This window comes from Citrus sinensis, chromosome 5 (assembly GCF_022201045.2).
Source record: "Citrus sinensis cultivar Valencia sweet orange chromosome 5, DVS_A1.0, whole genome shotgun sequence".
Classification (NCBI taxonomy): domain Eukaryota; kingdom Viridiplantae; phylum Streptophyta; class Magnoliopsida; order Sapindales; family Rutaceae; genus Citrus; species Citrus sinensis.
The window spans coordinates 4212156-4231197 of record NC_068560.1 but is presented as its reverse complement, the minus strand read 5'-3'; the positions used below and the strand labels follow the sequence as shown (position 1 = coordinate 4231197).

Below are 19042 nucleotides of genomic sequence, written 5' to 3'. Positions count from 1 at the left end.
GAATCTACGTGGGAGAGTTAGGTTGAAAATTTTCAATTCGCGTTGCACGTTTTCATTAAAGTGTACTTTCTGCATGATCAGTGTTTCTAAAGATAACTAGAGATATTTGTTTGTGTTTAACCTAAGGTATTGGAGTAAATTAATAATTATGGTAATTCTTAGTAAGAAAATAAGAAACATTATTTCTTTTAATTCTTTTATTAGGATATTTTTGGCAACGATTCTAAGCTTTGATTTTAGAGAATGATTTTAGGCTTTTCTAATTTACTAGGGTTTCCAAGTATTTTCCTATAAAATACATCTTTTCCTAATTTCCTTCTCTCTACCATAGATAATACAGCAACCTTCTCCGCTTCTAAAATGGGGTTAGTGATCTTATTTAAATTAGAAGTTTCTTGGTTGCATCTTATTGCTTAATTTTATTGTTATGGGTGATAAGATAAATATACATTTGATTTGAAACTCCTGGTGTAAGAAATATATTATAGAATTATTTTTGAATAGCATGAATATTTTGTAATAAATCATAGCCTTTGAAAAAATATTTTTGACAAGAACTTATCTTTTCATAAGATTCGCCTTTGTATTTGATTTTACATGGATTTTCGAAATAAACATTGTTGTACTAGAAAACTGCAATTTCAACAAAATGATCAAATTTATCAAATTATTTGGAGTGCCAAATGAATTCGAAAAATTTTGAAATTGTAAATAGAGATTATTATTTGCATCTATTATTCTCATATTTAATTTTACAATTTTATAATAAATATATGATTTTATAAAAATGTCGGAACCTATAATGTTTATTAAACCTCTATACAATAGATTTGAACATATCAAGAAATAAATAGTTTTGAAAACATTTTGATATTGGATCATCATAAAAGTCATGGATGTCCAAAAAAGTTCTGTAAGATATTATGTCATTCCAATTATTAGATTAAGAGTTAAAATTCAGAGAATCAGACTAATATAAGTACAAGTTGGAAGAACTGGATGTTAGAATAAGTTGTTAATAGTTATATCTCGTATTTGTTTAAGGTACTCGAGGCCATCGAATTCTTACAAGTGTATTTAGATCATAGCTTTTGTCAAGGTAAGTAACCTCATTCCTAGTGTATTGGATTTATATAATTATTTTGATACTATTATAATTACAAGTGTTTTAAAATACTTTAGAAATCAAGTGACTTTCATAACAAAATTAATTTATTTAACTATTTATTTAAATGTTTTCAAATTTGAAAATTATGCGATTTCTAACGTTTTAACAAAATATTCTAAATGACTTTAAATGTTTAATTTATTTTGCTAAATAATGATCTTTTATGAAATTACTTATAAAATGTTAGAATGAAACTTGTTTTGCAAGTGTAAATCATTGGCATGACTTTTTATGAATCCCATATGAATGTTTTGTTCACATATTCGATTAAGATTATTTACAAAAACTTGTGTGGAGATCACCTCTTGAAGTTATATGGGGGCCACCTCTTGAGGATCAGAGTGCCATAAAATGCCACATACAGTTCAAAATATCACGTTCAAGTCGTTACATATGAAAAATGAATTTAAATATTTTGGCTCATTATCCATAATTATTTTGATTCTGATTTAAATTCTGGTCAATACTAGATTTCTATTCTAACATTGCACATGATATTCTTATTATGATTTTGATTTTGGTCGGATCACTGAGAATATAAGTGATACTATGTAACATAAGCTAATCTTTTGTTTTCTGTGTATATATGTAGTACGATTTATTTTCATGATTAATTATGCTTTTGATATCTGAATCACTTATGAATTTATGTCCTTTTATTATAATAGTTTATTTTGTAGAGCTTATGTTTTTAAATTATATTTTGATAAAAGGCTTACAAATCTTTTGGTACCCGATAAATCCAGTGTATTGGGAATGGTTTTATTTACTGAGATGACAGCTCATCTTTCATCATTTATTTTTGTAGATACAATAGCTTATTGTGAGTTATGCTTATCTTTGGAGATTTTTATTTATATATATTTAGAATTAGGAGATGATGTTAATATTGAAGTTGTTTCACAGATATTTATTTTGGTTTGATTTGAATAAAATTTGAGTTATTTCAATTCAAGATTTTGTTGTAAGGATTATGATTCGTTAATAACCTTCTTTTTTATCATGTACTCCAAATGTGTAAAATTTGGGGTGTTACATTAGTTATTTTATGTATTTTTTTAAACAAGCTGCTCACTACCAAAGTGAAAATTAAAAAAGTAAGGATTTTGTATTATTTTCCATTAGTATCAACTCAATGATTTATCTAAACATCTAAATAAATCTCCAATGTGATAGAAAAACATCTAGCATATGTGAGATTTTATTTCTTTAAAATTTTATTGCTTTAAGGAAATAGCTTTCTTTGTGAAAAATTTTAATCTGAATTTGATATATATGACTAATATTGTATTGACACTTTTGTTATATTTATTCAATTTTAGCAATTATATAATGAGAGTGATGAGAGTTTGAATATATAGTACTATAAGAAAGCTAAAATTGATGAGAGTTTGTTAAACTAAAATTGATGAGAGTTTGAATATATAGTGCTACAAGTCCCTCAAAATGTATTTAGGGCTAATTTGGTAATGATATAACTTTTAAAATATTTGACATTAGTTGTGTTGTTGAAATAATTAGCTATGAAGAGAAGTAGTTCAATGTTTGGTAAAATTTATTTTAAAAAGTGTTGTGAATTTTAAAAACAATCATATATATATTAAGCAAATTTTACTGTTAAACTATAGCAGAAATGCAAATGATTAAAATAGATATAATCTTGAATAAAATTTATCTACACATTCATAAATATGTATATATAATATTTTTTTATTGTGTATGTATAATAATTGACATCTAAAGTAAATATTTTTATTTTTTATTTTGTTATCTCATTATAATTGGTAATGATAATAACACTTTAAATTTAATAATTTCATTTCCTAATTGGTAATGATAATAACTCTCTAATTTTTTAATAATTGTATAAAATTCAAGTTAGTGTTTAAGATTCTTGACACAATTAATAAGTAGGTATCATTCATAACAATTAAAAATATTATTACATATTTCCTTAACACGACACACCAATCCAAATCATCACACATATAAACTATGAAGTTACGACAAACAAGAAAGGTTAATATAAAACACAATCATCAGAGCGGGATGCCTATTTCTTCAAATCCGTGGAATTATGTTATTAATAAATAGAAATACACGGACTTCCGTGTTAAAATATTAACAAATTTGAATAAATTAAAGAGTGTATAGTTGAATTCCCTCCCAATTGTAGCAAGAAAAGTTTGCCAGGTCCGTAAATAAAAATTTAAAATATACATAGAACAAGTAAATAAGACACAGAATAAAGCTCTGACCTCTCCATCAGTATTCTTCTTCTTCTTCGTCTTCTGATCTGATAGGAACTTATATCAAAGATTGTCTGATATTCTCAATATTTTGTTCTTTCATGGCTGAAGGGTTAAAGAAAAATTATTTTGAGGTGTTGGGTTTGTGCTGTTCATCAGAGGTTCCACTTTTTGAGAGGATTCTGAATTCACTTGATGGAGTTGAAGAGATTTCGGTGATTGTGCCAACGAAAACGGTGATCGTAGTTCATGATACCCTACGCATTTCCGATACCAAAATTGGTATGTGTTGTGCTGCCATAAAAAGAATTAATTAAGGGTGCATTTGGGATTGAGGTGATATAGCTTTTAAGGTATAACTGTTATGGAAAAAAAAGTTGTAACTATGAAATAAAATTAATAATATGTATTAAATATAAATTTTAAATAATAATTTTGACAAAATTATTAAAGATATAATAGATTTTCTATTATATAAATGAAAAATCATTTTAACATAACTTTCAAGTTACAGCAGCTAGTGTTTGTCAAATGCTTTACTGTTGTAACTTAAAAGGTACAGTTGCCCAACTTCAATCCCAAACGCATCCTAAATATACTGCAAGTGAAGCAATATTAGCACAAATGGATACTTTATTAATCTTTTCAATCATTGATTTTTAATTTTTTTGGATTTTTCTGTTGCATGAGAATTGAAGTTTATATGTCCTGGGCTATCTTTGGGATTAACATGTTTACTAGCTGTCGCTAGTGGGTTCTCGGGGATTCAGGTGGGCTATTGTATTATCAATAATATTAAGGATCCTAACATAGGGATGGCAATGGGGAGGGGAGGGGAGGGGACCAATCTCCCCATACCCATCCCCGATATTTTGTTATGTCCCCGTCCCCTCCCCGTCCCCGTCAGAATTACTTAAGTGAATCCCCATCCCCTCCCCGAATACTAACAGGGGATCCCCGAGGGTCCCCGGTCCCCGAATAATTAATAGTCTAATACATTTTTTTTTTCGATTTTAAATTAATCATATTAAAATAAAAAATTCAGATAAAAATAAAGTTCAAAATATATCTTGCATTAATATTGATCCATTTCAAAGTCACATTCAAAAATATAAATTATTAAAATAATTATCTTTGTCAATGACTCAATCTTCATAATCCTACAATAAAAAGAAAAAAAATTATTTTTATATCGACAATAAAATAAATGTAGATACTTAATTAATATTTTTAATAAAACTATTTACCTCCTGCTCCTCCAGTTCTTCCTCGAGAAATGTGGCAAATTGAGAGCTAACCTCAGATTTCAAACCTAAAACAATGAAAATGATATAAGTAACGTAACTTATAAGCGCAAATATTAATAATTGTATAATATAATTACAATGTAAAATAAACTCATACTGCTATTGTAAGCTCGTAACCAACTTTGACAGCATATTAAGGCCTCCAATGTGCTTGGATGAAGTTTGTTACGGTGTGAGCTCACAACTCTACCACCGGTGCTAAAAGCTGATTCAGAAGCAACTGTTGTAATTGGAATTGCCAAAATATCTCTAGCAATTCGAGCTAATGTAGGATACGAATTAGGATTAGAACTGTTGTAAATTATAATTAGGCAGCTCTCTCCTGTATCATTGTGGTTTGGATTAAAAATTTAAGACTTTAATTAGTTAATTAAGTTTAAAAGTTTAATAATATAACTATTTTAATATTTATTATTTTTAACAATATTTATAATTTTGTTATTTATTTATTAGTAATTTTAAAAATAAAAATAAAATTAAAAATTAAAATGGGGAAATGGGTAGGGGATGGGGATTCCACCTCATCCCCGTCCCCTCCCCGAATAAAAAATTGGGTAAAAAATTTTCCCCGTCCCCTCCCCGAATAAAAAATTGGGTATAAAATTATCCCCGTACCCTCCCCGAATGGGGAAAATCCCCGAGGGTACCCGTCCCCGTGGGGATTTTTGCCATCCCTATCCTAACATTTAAGTTTGTGTCGTTCAGATGAATTTTATAACTTATACAATTACTTAACTGTCATCTAAAAAATGAATGTCACATCAATTGAGACTCAAATTTAACTTTACTTATTGAATGTTTAGTATTGCTCTTACATTATATTGTGATTGATAGTTATAGAATAAAAAATATCATGTAATTAAATATTGACCATATATGGTTACAAATGCAATGCACGCATGAAATTATAAAACATATGGCCACAACCCTGACATGACTTATCAGCCCATTACTATGGACAATGTTATTATTTACAGAAATGATATTCCCACTTTTGTGCGTACAAAGGTTAGTACACCGAGGACCTTTTTGTAAATTATTTCAAAGTTTTGTACTATTTTGAAATTTATGAATTTTATTGATTTTGATTGATTGGAGCATTTCTCCTTCCATCTCTTCTACATTTATTCTTAAATTTCTTCGAAGTTTTGACTATATCTTTGTAAAGTTCTAAATGATTATCTTTTTCATAGAAATCTATATGGAAATTAATCCCTAAATTTATAATCATTTGTCTTCTTTGAGTCATAGACCAAATTTTTTCTTCTAACATATCTATATACACTCCTAAGCTATCTTCCCAACTGAGATACATCCTATCAAAGCTTTCGCATATAAATTGTAATTTGAGATCTGCATCTTGAATCAACATCTCTATATTATTATTATTATCATCCATTGTTTTGTGCTCGATTTTGAGTTCTATTATTAGTTTTGCACTTGTCTTGGATTATTTCGAGGGTAGTTAAAATTGATTCTATTAATGCTATCCTGTTTTCTTCTTCAAAAGAATCGAATATTTTTGGATCATTAATTCCTTTTATTTCCTCATACAAGATTTTGCTTGTAGTTATCTATTTTATTAACAGATCTTTCTATTTTTAAGAAATTGAGTTACTCTTATCACTTCCGATCTTACAACATCTTAGAAAACAAACAAGGCCCAATATGCTTCCATTTGTAGATAAAATAAAAGAAGAGTTAAGACTACTAACCAGTGTACTATCTCTCGAAATTCTGAGATAGACTTACTAACTGCCTCCAACCATAGAGAGGTCCATCGTTAGCAACACCATAACTCCACACATCATACAAGTTCACTTCAGTGATTGTTCCACACGGCCCAACGCAACACACAACAGACTGACCTAATAGGATATGTTTAAGTGATTTCCTTGCAGTTGTCTTTGGAAGAGTGTTTAGCAATAGAAAATCTTCTTTATTTAGCACAAATATTGGCATGTAAGGTTCTTGGTTAATTTTCAAAGGATGTATAAGATATCTGGAAGATAATAATTTCACTCAAAAGAGTTTTATTTATTTCATTATTGAAATTATTTATAGAGGATGGTTATAGAGAATACAAAGGTAAGTGATGGTTAGACATGTGATGTCTTTCCCTTCCTCCATGCTTTTATTTTATAGTCCTAAAGAGATAAGGTTATCTCTTTTACATAACACATGTTTAAATTTCCTAGTGGATCATGGATTTCCTTTTGATACGGTGACCTCTCTCATTTTCATTCTTGAAGACAATGGTTTTCTTTTTTTCCTTATGGTAGAAAGCATTTATCCTATTGTGGTGAGCTTTATCTTTTTGGAATCTTTCTTTTTGAATTATTGATGCTTTTAGGATCACACCTTTTATCTTTTTCAGTGGTCCCTCTCACATGCCAATTATCAAATCTTCATCTAGAGACATGACTTATCCACTATAATCACCTTTTGATCTTTCGTAGCAGTAGCCACATGATGATTGATGCTTTAACACCTTACATACTTCGTGGTGTGTCAGCAAGGTGGATTCCACGAGATTTTTTGTATATGCCCTTTTTCTTTTTTTAATATGGTTTGTCTGGATAAAATGTTTTCTTTTCTACTCATAGAAAAGATTATATGCTCCTTTGTGGCTTCGTGGAGCCATATTTTCTCCTTATTTATCCTCTCAAGAGATTCATAGAGGACTTTTATTCCTATGACCCTTTTGATGGTGGGAGCGTTAATTCAGGATCATAATCATTTTAGACTTGATCTAAATCAACAGTTGCACTAACGTTTTGCTGCTAATTCCAACTTGAATCATGTGCTGTGCTGGATGCCACTTGTTACCACAGTATTCAAGGCAAGCAGTGAGGATTTTGACAAAAATCATTTCTTTTGTTTTAGATATCCTTTTGAGATCATTAACAACCTCTACAATTTTTTCTAAGAGCTCTTTTATTTTCCTGCAATCATCACTGACATAAACAAGGTTAAGAAAACCATATTCAAACATTTCTTTTATTAATTTTGGATTAGCTCCTGGCACAAAGTTTATCCTTGGATATAACCCTGAATGATTTGGTATAATAGTCTGGTTAGGACGAATCCCATAGGCTATTTTACCAATTTTTTATAATCATAAGCGTAGTTGCTCCCTTATGGTATTTTAACCATAAGGATGAATTGTTCGCTTTTATCATATTGGGGTCTTAGGCTCACTGAAGATTCTTGAGATTCTTCTTTCTTCGAATATTGATCTTTGAGATAATTGATTGTGATAAATTTCTCTGGATGTGTGACCTTTGAGCTTTGTGAAGAACTTTGGGCGATATGACCCTCAGTTTGATCTTTAAAATGGACCTTTTTAAGCATATTGCTAATATATTGTCATGAAGTTTGGACTTCTAGATGATTTTGCAAACTTTTGTCTGGGAAAAGTTTGCTCAATTCTTCATGGGCATCATCTATCATGGCAAGCCCATCATAAATCATACTATTATCTTTGAGAAGCAATTCTTAACCTTTAGAGCACATCATTATGCCCATAATTATTTTGGAAAGGTTCTTCTCTATTGTATTCTCGGCTAAGAAAATCTGCAATACAATTGTTAGATCCTTTAATATATTCAATTTCAAAATCATATTCAATAAAAAAACAGTTGCCATCTAATTAATCTTTATATTGAGGAAGATTACACTATTTATTGAATATAAATCCTTTGACTTGAATGTTATCGGATCTTACCTTAAATTTCTTTGGTAACAAAAAGAAAGTGAATTCAGATATTCTGTTTTTAATAGCTAACAATTCCTTTTCATTACTATGATAATTCTTTTTTGCGAGTTTGAATGTTCCGCTGGCATATCTACAAATCTTTTCTTGATATGTTTTTAAGACTGCTCCCCAGTGATTATCTGAAGCATCAATTTCAAGGATTAAATTATCACTAGAGGTAGGGAATCCTAACCTTGGTAGATTTTTACATTTTTCTTTCAAGTTTTTTACTACTTTGGTATGCATATCTTCCCATGGTGTAGTATTATTCTTTTTTAATAATCCTTGTAAAGGTTGTCTTTCTTTAGCTACGTTTTTTATGAAACCTTCGGCATAATTAAGGCATCCTAAAAATCTTTGAATTTGTTCTTTAGATTCTAATTTATTTGGGAATAGATATATTTTTTCAGAAATATGAGGTTGCATCTCAATTCTTGTTTCATTTATTATTGACCCTAGAAATTCTATCACGTGTTTCATTATTTCGGTTTTCTTTTTAGAGAGTAATATTCCATATTTTTTTGCATTTTTCTGCAAAAGAAACCAGATGATTAACATGATCTATCTTATTATTTGAAAATATAAGAATATCATCTACATAAACAATGCAGAATTTATGAAATTCTTTAAAGATTTTATCCATCCTTCTTTAAAATATTTGTGGTGCATTTTTTAATCCAAAAGCCATTACAATTCATTCATACTATCCTTGAGGTGTACTAAAGGCAGTAAGTGGTATACTTTCTTCTTCAAGTTTAATTTTCCAAAATCTAGATTTACAATCAAACTTGGTAAATATCTTTTTATTAATTACAGAGGTAATTAATGTATCTTTATGAGGTAAAAAGTATCCATCGAATTTGGTATATTCATTTAATTCTTTGTAGTTAATGACCATACGAGCTTTTCCTCGTTTAATTTTTGCATGATTTCTAACCATAATGGTTGTACTACTATGAGGACTTTTATATTCTCAAATAATCTTGAGTTCTAATAACTCTTTAATTTTTTTATCAAATTCTTGTCTATCTTCTTATCCATACCTCATAGGTTTGACTCTTATGATAACATTTGGATCTTTAAATTCAATCTTAGCATGTCTTATCAATTTCCCATAATTGAACTGGGTTTTCTCCAAAATTTTTATCAAGTTTTTCAATTTTTTTTTTCATAATCTAATATGATTTGATTGATTTTTATATTGTAGTCACCACGCTGGCTGCTTCGAAAATGTAATTTTCAAGTTGTTCACCTAATAGGGTTATAAATTTTTGGGGTAGTGATGAAATGATTACATGGTGTTTTAAGAGTAATGGCTTCGTGAGTCATTATATAAATGAACTGATGAAGGAAATTGACTCCTAAAAGTATATCTGCTCCCATATGATCATAAGACCATAATATAGAGATACTTAAGATGTAATCTTTGATTTGGATTAAAGTTTTAATCCTACATGTCCCTAATGTGATCTGTTCGCCATTTATTCCTTGTCCTGTTAAGGGTTTATAATCTTTCCAATATGATTTCGGATAAATTCTTGAATTAGCTAAACTAACTCCTGAACCAGTATTTATTAAAGCATGAAACCATTCTAGTTTATGCTTATAATATGGTATAATTACTTTTATATAAACTATAAAAGGATTAGACATATCTTGATATGGTTTGCTTAATTCGTTCAATTGTTAAGTTTATTTCTCTATCTTTTATAGAATAAGGAGTGAAATTCTCAAGAAAGTTCATCCTTAATAATAAAGGACTTATTTATGTTTCATAATCTGGTTCTATGAAAAAAGGAAAGATGAATTTTATCCTTTTTATTCTTAATAGTATTTCACAATATTGACTTAATGTCTTTCTTTCTCCATTAAATCCTACATAAGAATGAGGCTCAATTATAATTTTTCTCTCTAAATATTTAATCATTTTAGCATCTACATAAGATTTTGCAACTCCTATATCAAGGATATCAAAAGTCTCATGCCATGATTTTTCATTACTATATTCAATCTTAATTTTTAGATTTTGATTATTTTTTCTGATTGCGGGTAATATTTCATGTGATGGTGGCATCACAAGATGACTATATCTAGTAAAACTTTGGGTTCTATTTAATTTTGGTTCTCTTTTGGATATAAAGAATGATCTTTTATTTCCTATGATGATTCCTTCTGGAGTATATTCTATAGCTTTAGTAGTATTTCCTTTAATTAGGGTAGGTTGATTACTTAGATCCATTTCCCATTCTTCTGGTAAATCTATTTCTCTCAGGATTTTAGGAGGTTGTATTTTTCCAACTTTATTAAATAATTTATCAATTTCAATAAAATCTGTATCAGCAAACATTTCATTATTAGCTGAATTTATTAATGCATACTCTATGACATACGTTATGCTATATGGATAGGATCCATCATGCATTATATCATGACATAAGGTTAATGTCTTATTTATATTTTTGTCTCTAAGACTTATAGAGTATTTGGGAAATATCTTAAATATCATTTTTTTTGTAACTTAAGATTCCTTGTATTATTCCAAGGAGCGCATGTTTAAGATCTTTGATTCTATTATCTAGTATTGCTAAATTTACTGGACTATCTATTCCTTCTCGAAAATGAGCTTTTATCATGACTTGAATTCCTCCAATACGAACATATCCAATTTTAAGTCTATCACTAGATTTTATCTTATTTATCTTATTTTCTATACCAGTCTTTAATAATAATTGTATATTTGTATCTCCCCTAGCATACCTAATTTCGATAGGTTCTTCTCTTACGGTAGCACTGAAATACATTATATTTTTTCTTTTAATCATGTTAGCAATTCCTTATGCTAACTTATTAACCGAAGTCATAGATGATTCCAATCCTTTTTTTATTAAACTTGAGATATTGTTTTTTTTATCAAAGATTAATTCTTTATTAAAAGAACCTTGTTCTTCTAATTCTTCATCTTGATACAAATCTTTATTTTCTAATTCTTCTATGCTCATTCTGAATTAGATTATGAATCAGAACTTCTCAAACTCTTTTTAGAATGATAATATATTCTATTGTTTTCACTCATATCTTCACTATCAGTGATTAATTCTAAATCGTTGAAATCCTCAAATATTTTTATACTTGCTTTCTTCTTTTTAGGACATTCATTTGCATAATGCCCTTCTTCATTACATAACCAGCACTTGCACTTTTTATGTGCATTGGTTTTAGATCTTCTTTTAAATTTATTTTTCTTGTAAAATTTCTTTTTGTATTTATTTTTCCTGTAATATTTTTTGTTAGCTTTAAAGAATCTCTTCTTTTTGAATTTCTTCTTGTGTCTATAGATTTTATTTGAACATCCAAATCTTGGCAGATCTTCTAACCTAGAGCAACATAATCCTCGATTTTGCTTTTTTATAAGTCTTCTATCTATTATTTCAGCACACCATTCGCTAATTTCATTTCGAGCAAATCTAATCTTATTTCCTAATGTATTGGTTTATGTGGTATCTTTGTATTCTTTTTTATATTCCAGCATAATTCTTTTACCCCATGGGTCTGGTATCTTTACAAAATATAGATCATGGTAATAGCATATGTTATCTTCATCTTTATCAAATTCACACTTATAATATAATTTTTCAAAGCTACATATATATTCTTCTAAATAAAATATATTGCATATTTCAAGCCTTGTTAGCTTCACAAAATTTTCTATCTGTTTTCTTTTTATTTCTTGTTGAAAATCAGTTTCCCAATCTTCTCCCAAGAATTCTTTTCCTATTTCATTTTCGAATCTATTTAAAACTTGATCAACGCTTTCATTTCAATCATTATTTTCTCCATATAATATTCTAATTTTATGGGTATCATTTAGTCCCATAAACCAATGAGAAACAATTCCTATAAATGAAATTTTAAGGAATTCTATACAATTATCCCTATCAATTTTGTGAAATGCAAAAGCCATTTTCATGGATTTAACCCAAGTGGTAATCGTTTTATCTTTATCTTTATCTTTGATACAGTCTAAATCTAACCATAGACCATCATGATTGATTGGTCTTTCTCTATATTCTCCTGGAGTTTTATAATCTTTTTTAGGCTTGTTAATCCTAAAATATTGACCTTGTGGTTTTTCATGAGTTGGTATTTCTTCCCTAGCATAGGAAGCTCTATTACTAGTTTCTCCTTATTCAAAAACTCTTGGCTTTGATTCATTCATTTTTAGATGTTCTATTCTATTTTCAATATCCTGCAAATTAATGACTATATCCTCCTCTTCTTCAGATTCAGATTCTTTATTAGATATCTCTTGATTAGATAATTCTATATTTTCACTTAGCATCCTTAGACTTATTAATTTTTTGTCTTTATTTATTTTGTTAAATATCGGTTTAGATATTGCTATCATTTCTTTATCTTGTAAAATTTTGTTTTGGTCTTGAATTACTATAAGTAATTCTTCCATATTGTTATTGATCTTCTGTACTTCAATCCTTTTGAAATTTTCCATTTATCCTTATAGCAAATTTATTACCAAGTTGTTCAACGATTTTTTAAAGTTTTTGTAGTTGAATTTCAATCTTATTTAATTTATTTTCAATTGAACTTTTGTTCATAATATTAATGATTTCTTGTTTTAATTTATCTTGATCTTCAATTTTAAAGTCTTTTATTAATTGTTTAACAGAATCAAATTCTTTACTCATTCGTTCTCCTATCATTTTGACTTGGCTTATATTTTCGGCATCAAACCTTTTAATTTCAAGTATCTCATTTATACTTTCTATATCATTTATGGTTAAATTAGGGTTTCCTAATTTATTTAATAAATATAATGAAATCCAATTTAACTGATTATTTCCCCACATATCAGAATCATTTACTAAATCAATTGGTTAAAATCTTCCATAAGTAAATCCTCTATGCCTATAGCTAGAAGGTGGTGATATGTTGGTTTCAATATTTTGAGAAATTAACAATGGTTTTGGTAATTTATTCATAATACCATTTGCATAATATCTCATTATATTCTAATAAGTATTTATGACATATAATATTTCTTATATCCTTATGGATATTGTTTAATGTTAATCCTTTATGTATATAGCAAAGTTTATACATAATTAAATCTTTGTATCCTATCAGCATGCTGGTAGAAGGACAATATTTACTTCTGATCCTTTTATTATTCCAATTGTATCTATCTCTTTGTTTAATATTTAAAAATCCATTATAATCAATTATAAGATCATCTATGTAATCTTCAATAGAATTAATATCCAATTGTTTTCATGAAAAATTATTTATATATACTTCTCTTCTAATCCTAAATAGGAGAATAGGATCAATATTTAAATTTCCATTTTTTATTATGATGAGTTCTCCAATTTCAAATTCATGAACTCTGGCTAAATAAAATTGTATTAATTGTTTATCATCCAATATATTCACCTCTGAAAAATAATATTGTTTATGTTTACTTATATTCTCTTTAATTGTATTACTATCTATCATTAAATTATATCCTCTATTATTAATGAAATAAACAATTGTTTCGTCTATTTTTATATTTTAAATCAAAAACTTGGCCCTGATACCATTTTGCGGATTAATCCACGTAAAATCCAAATAAATCCAAATAAGGAGATATATGATTAATTTTCAAGATTTTATCAAAATTTTGTAATTATCCTTTTTCAAAACTCACAAATTTGTACAATCTTTTGTGCAATTCTCTGTGAGAATGTCTTTTTCCTATTATTTATGTTACACTTTAGGCTTCTTTTCCTGAATTTTTTACTCATTTAAATTACTAAAAGTCCATTAATTAGCTTTTACATAACTGTTATCAAGGGTATTGATGAATTTTTACATAACTTCTGTTTTAGTCTATTGCAATTTTATGACTAAAGTGTGAGCACACCAGTTGTCCATTTGGACTTTAATGTTCTCCTGGTCTGGTATAGGGACTCTTCCATGTCTCTTTGATGCTGAATGAAATTAAATAACTCTATTAATTAATTTGGAGAAGGAACAAAACACCCTACCCAATAAAGAGAAACCCCCCCCCCCCCCCCCCCAAAAAAAAAAAAAACTAATGCATGTACTATAAGTGATGGCTTAAACGTGCTCCTCTAATGGGAACTACAAATTATAGTTAGATATTTCTTAGCCAAATTTTATTATTTACAAGGTTGACACAACTTGGGGATATGTCTATAGCACTGGGCATGACTGCAGTAATTCGTAGGAAGGACAATTAAGCTATATAGAATTTGCCACTTGTAAATGCTTACAAGTATTTGAGTCTAAGCTGATGTTATTGTGAGTATTGATATGAAATCTTTTGTGGTTTAATGCCAGTTGAGGCACTGAATAAGGCAAGGCTGGAGGCTACTGTTAGACCAGAGGGGAAAATGAAATCTCAGAAGAAGTGGCCCGCTCCATCAGTCATGGCTTCTGGATTGTTACTTGCACTATCATTTCTAGGATATATTTATCATCCATTGCAATCTTTGGCAGTCGCTGCAGTCATCTTTGGACTCCCTGCAATATTAATAAGAAGCATAGCATCAATTAAGAGCCTCACTTTTAATATAAATGTTCTTATTCTGATGGCAGGTACTCCTCCTGAATTTCTTCAAATATTGAATTGAAGTCAATAAAATTGAAGAAAGGGTTACTTGTTTTTCATATTTTGTTTGGTAATGTGCAGCTGTGGGAACTCTTGCTCTGGGAGATTATGTGGAAGCTGGTTCTATTGTCTTTTTATTCTCTATTTCTCAGTGGCTTGAGTCAGTAGCAAGCTACAAGGTCTGGTTCCATCTTTCTCTGTCAACGTGCCTGTTTGGTATCATTTGATTTTCTGTTTCCGAGGGGGTTGTTTTTTTTTTTTGGGGGGGGGGCGGGGGGGGAAGGGAAGAAGATAGAAAATGTTTGGTATTGTTGTTTGGAAATAACCTACAGCTAGAAAATGAATCTTGCCCTATTTAAGTTTTGTAAGCAATCTGCAACCATTCAATTATTTTCTTATTTCTCCTCTCTATTTCTGGTCCTACATCAATGGCGTTCTAAAATTTGAATTTTGTGTATAATTCATAGGCTATCGCGGCCATGTCATCTTTGACAAGCATGGCTCCTCAGAAGGCCATAATTGCCGAAACTGGAGAACAAGTTGATGTGAATACAGTGAAGGTGAATACAATCCTTGCCGTCAGGGCCGGCGAAGTAATTCCCATTGATGGAATTGTTGTTGAAGGTAAATGTGAGGTGGATGAGAAAACATTGACCGGAGAGTCGTTCCCCGTTGTCAAAGAACAAGACTCTCCTGTTTGGGCTGGCACCATCAATTTGGACGGTCAGTTCTTTCACAATTTAATATCTTCATCAATGTTACAATCAAGAGATTTGACTGCTTGTCTATGTATCTCATCTTTCTCAGGTTATATCAGTATAAAAACTACTGCATTAGCAAAAGACTGTGTGGTCTCAAGAATGGCAGCACTAGTAGAAGAGTCTCACAAAAAGAAGTCACGAGCTCAAACGTTTATAGAAAGCTTTGCAAAGTACTACATCCCAGGTTAGTTTCCGTTTCTGTCTCCTTTCTATGTTCATTTTAAAGCTAGAATAAGCAACTCTGGAATCCTAATGGATAAGATGACATGATCTCTAAACTGCATAGCCTGATTAGGAAATTTGTCCAAGCAAACTGAAGCTTCTTCAGGAACTTTTCACACTATTTTTTTTATTTTTCTCTCAGCGGTCTTGTTGATATCAGTAGCTTTTGCTGTGATTCCTGCTGCTGTGGGAGTCCCTAATGTAAGGCACTGGTTGTACTTGGCAATAGTTGTTCTCGTTAGCACATGCCCATGTGCACTTATTCTCTCAACACCAGTTTTGATTTTCTGTGCATTTTCCAAAGCTGCGACAACAGGACTTCTGGTCAAGGGTGGCGATTATCTTGAAATTCTTGCGAAAGTTAAGATGGTGGCATTGGATAAAACTGGGACAGTAACAAGGGGAGAATTTACTGTGACAGATTTTCAATCTATCTGTGATGATGTTAGCCTCGGCACATTGTTGTATTGGTACACTTAGCTCTCACATTTCAGAGTAGATAAATTTCTGTGTTTCTTCAAAACTAGAGTCACTGATTTTGGGATTATTTGCAGGGTTTCAAGTATTGAGAGCAAATCTAGTCATCCAATGGCGGCTGCATTAGTTGATTATGCAAGGTCATTAGCCATTGAACCAGTGCCTGAAAATGTGGAGGATTTCCAAAATTTCCCAGGAGAAGGAATTTTTGGGAAAATCCATGGAAATGTAATTTACATAGGAAACAGGAGAATTGGTCCGAGAACTGGTTGCAGTAAAGGTAAGAGGCTTCAATAGCTCTATTTTTACAAGCTTTAAGGGGGAGAGAAAAAATAAAATAAAACTTTAGTTGGGGGCTTGTTTCATATCACTAAAGGTTCAAATTTCAGATTCAATTGCAGAAGCCAAATGTACGGGAGGAAAGACAAGAGGGTATGTGTACTTAGGAGCAACTCCAGTTGGAACATTTAGCCTTTCAGATTCTTGTCGGTCTGGGGCTCTGGAGGCGATTAAAGATCTGAAATCATTAGGCATTAAAAGTTTCATCCTCGCCGGTGATAGCCATGCAGCAGCCTTGTATGCACAAGATCAGGTGTGCATGGCTAATAACCATGTTATTATTTACACAATCTAAGCTTGAACTAAAAATTAAATTAACAAGAGAGGAATTTCTTTTGTTTTCTTTTTTTGGTAGTTGGATCATGCATTCGACATGGTCTATGCAGAGCTTCTACCTCAACACAAGGAAGAATTAGTTGAGTTGTTGAAGAAAGATGGAGCAACGGCCATGGTTGGAGATGGCATCAATGATGCCCCCGCTTTAGCAGCAGTCGATATTGGCATCTCAATGGGGATTTCAGGTTCAGCACTAGCCATGGAGTCCGGACATGTAATACTAATGTCAAACGACATTCGGAAAATACCAAAAGCTATCAAGCTAGCCAGAAAAGCTTCAACAAAACTCATTCAGAATGTCACTCTTTCAGTCACCGTTAAAGGTGCTGTCCTCGTATTGGCAGTTGCAGGCTACCCGTTAGTGTGGGTAGCAGTTCTCACTGATGTTGGGACATGCTTGGTTGTGATCTTGAACAGCATGTTGCTTCTGAAAAATAACCTAGAGGAGGAAGGAGGGTTTTGGAAATCCAAGTACGGGACCTTTTCCTTGTCGTGCAAGAAAGATGAAGATAAAGAAGCACTTAATGTGAAGAACTGCAGAAGCAGATGCTGTGAGGCGACGTCTGCTAAAGACATGGCATCAACAAGTTTGCAGGGCCAGACCGGTCCCAATCCTTGTTGTTTTAGCTCGAGCTCGTGCGGGAAAGATAGAAGCACAAGTTCAACTGGAAGCCAAGTGGAAAATAAAAAAGTTGCAAGGGGCGGTAAGGCAAAGAAATGTGGTTATCAATGTTGTGATATAGAGGCTGGTATTACCACCTAGGAAACTTAGGTAGTTTTTTTCTTTTCAAATCTGAATAATTTGTTTTTTAAAAATATTTTATTCCAATAACAGTATTGGCAATAAAGAAACATACTGTTTTAAGAAAACAAAATTTATGGTTAATTATCGAAATAAGTTAAAAGTGACAATACATTGCTACAACATAATTGTGTCAAAATATTCATTTGAAGCCAAATTTTTATTGGATTTGACCCCAGCCCGTTGGTTGCTAAGGGCCGGATAAAGATATAATTTTTCATACTCGTTTGACTTTTGAGAATTTATATTATTTAGTTGTTTTTGTGTTGAAGTTGGTAGCTTATTAAAAAGTGGACCCAAATGTAAAATTTAGACTTAGAAATATTAGGCCTGGCAAAATTTCATACAACCCACTCACACGATACAAACCCATGCGATAAAAACTGTTATCGGGTCGACATTTATTAGGTTGGGTCATGACTGAAACAACCCATTAAAGCTCATTTAATAAGGAGCCGAATTTGCATTTAAGTATCAAAATTCATTTCACATGATCCATTAACACTTAATATTGAAATTATAATAATTTTAAATAATAAATTTTTAAAGAAAAAGTAAATTACTTTTTATTTTAATTTTGAACAAGTATTCTTATTTAAATAATTATATAATTTTGTGTACTATATTATTCAATCATGTTAAACATGATGAATTTGTTTTTGGTATTATATTTTAAAAGAGTCTATTTTGTAATTTTTTTTGTGTTTAAACTAAAAATATATAACAATATTTTGAATAATAATTTTAAAATTACCAAGAAGAGTGGGTTAAATGAGTTGGTTTGAATAACACAATAATGGTAATCAATGGGTTCGTATTTTTATTTTTGACCTAAATAAATTAATGGAAGGGTTTTGGTATATGTAATTTAACACGATACGATAGAATGTGACACAAAACCTCTCAAATACGACTCATTGCCAGGCCTAAGAAATGTAAAAACTTTTTTTTTTAGTTTTTTTTTATTTTTTAATCCATCACATAAGTTTTATT

General features: G+C 30.2%; 2 protein-coding genes and 1 long non-coding RNA gene across 3 annotated transcripts in view; 2 read left to right on the top strand and 1 right to left on the bottom strand.

The window, feature by feature from the left end:
- Positions 1-3357: 3357 nt before the first annotated feature.
- Positions 3358-19042, top strand: part of LOC102625788 (putative inactive cadmium/zinc-transporting ATPase HMA3) — a 104573-nt gene continuing 88888 nt past the window's right edge. The window contains exon 1 of the mRNA XM_052441858.1: positions 3358-3464. The gene's annotated coding sequence lies outside the window, so the exon portion shown is untranslated. The remainder of the gene's footprint in view (positions 3465-19042) is intronic.
- Positions 3519-18010, top strand: LOC127902179 (putative inactive cadmium/zinc-transporting ATPase HMA3). The gene is made up of 9 exons (XM_052440992.1): positions 3519-3699; positions 14842-15099; positions 15194-15291; positions 15580-15835; positions 15920-16057; positions 16238-16565; positions 16650-16852; positions 16962-17164; positions 17267-18010. The coding sequence occupies exons 1-9, from the start codon at positions 3519-3521 to the stop codon at positions 18008-18010; spliced, it is 2409 nt and encodes an 802-aa protein (XP_052296952.1).
- On the bottom strand, positions 3989-6817 carry LOC102625643 (uncharacterized). Its single transcript, XR_008054913.1, has 3 exons — positions 6440-6817; positions 4665-4729; positions 3989-4577 (listed from the first exon to the last, which is right to left on the bottom strand). It is a non-coding gene; the product is annotated as an uncharacterized LOC102625643 (long non-coding RNA).

Excerpts from the sequence above, each read along its gene's own strand:
- LOC127902179 (XM_052440992.1), top strand. The coding sequence starts at position 3,519 with ATGGCTGAAGGGTTAAAGAAAAATTATTTTGAGGTGTTGGGTTTGTGC. Across the intron at positions 15,100-15,193 it reads TGTTCTTATTCTGATGGCAG|CTGTGGGAACTCTTGCTCTG; the intron begins GTACTCCTCCTG and ends GGTAATGTGCAG. Across the intron at positions 16,058-16,237 it reads TGCAAAGTACTACATCCCAG|CGGTCTTGTTGATATCAGTA; the intron begins GTTAGTTTCCGT and ends TTTTTCTCTCAG.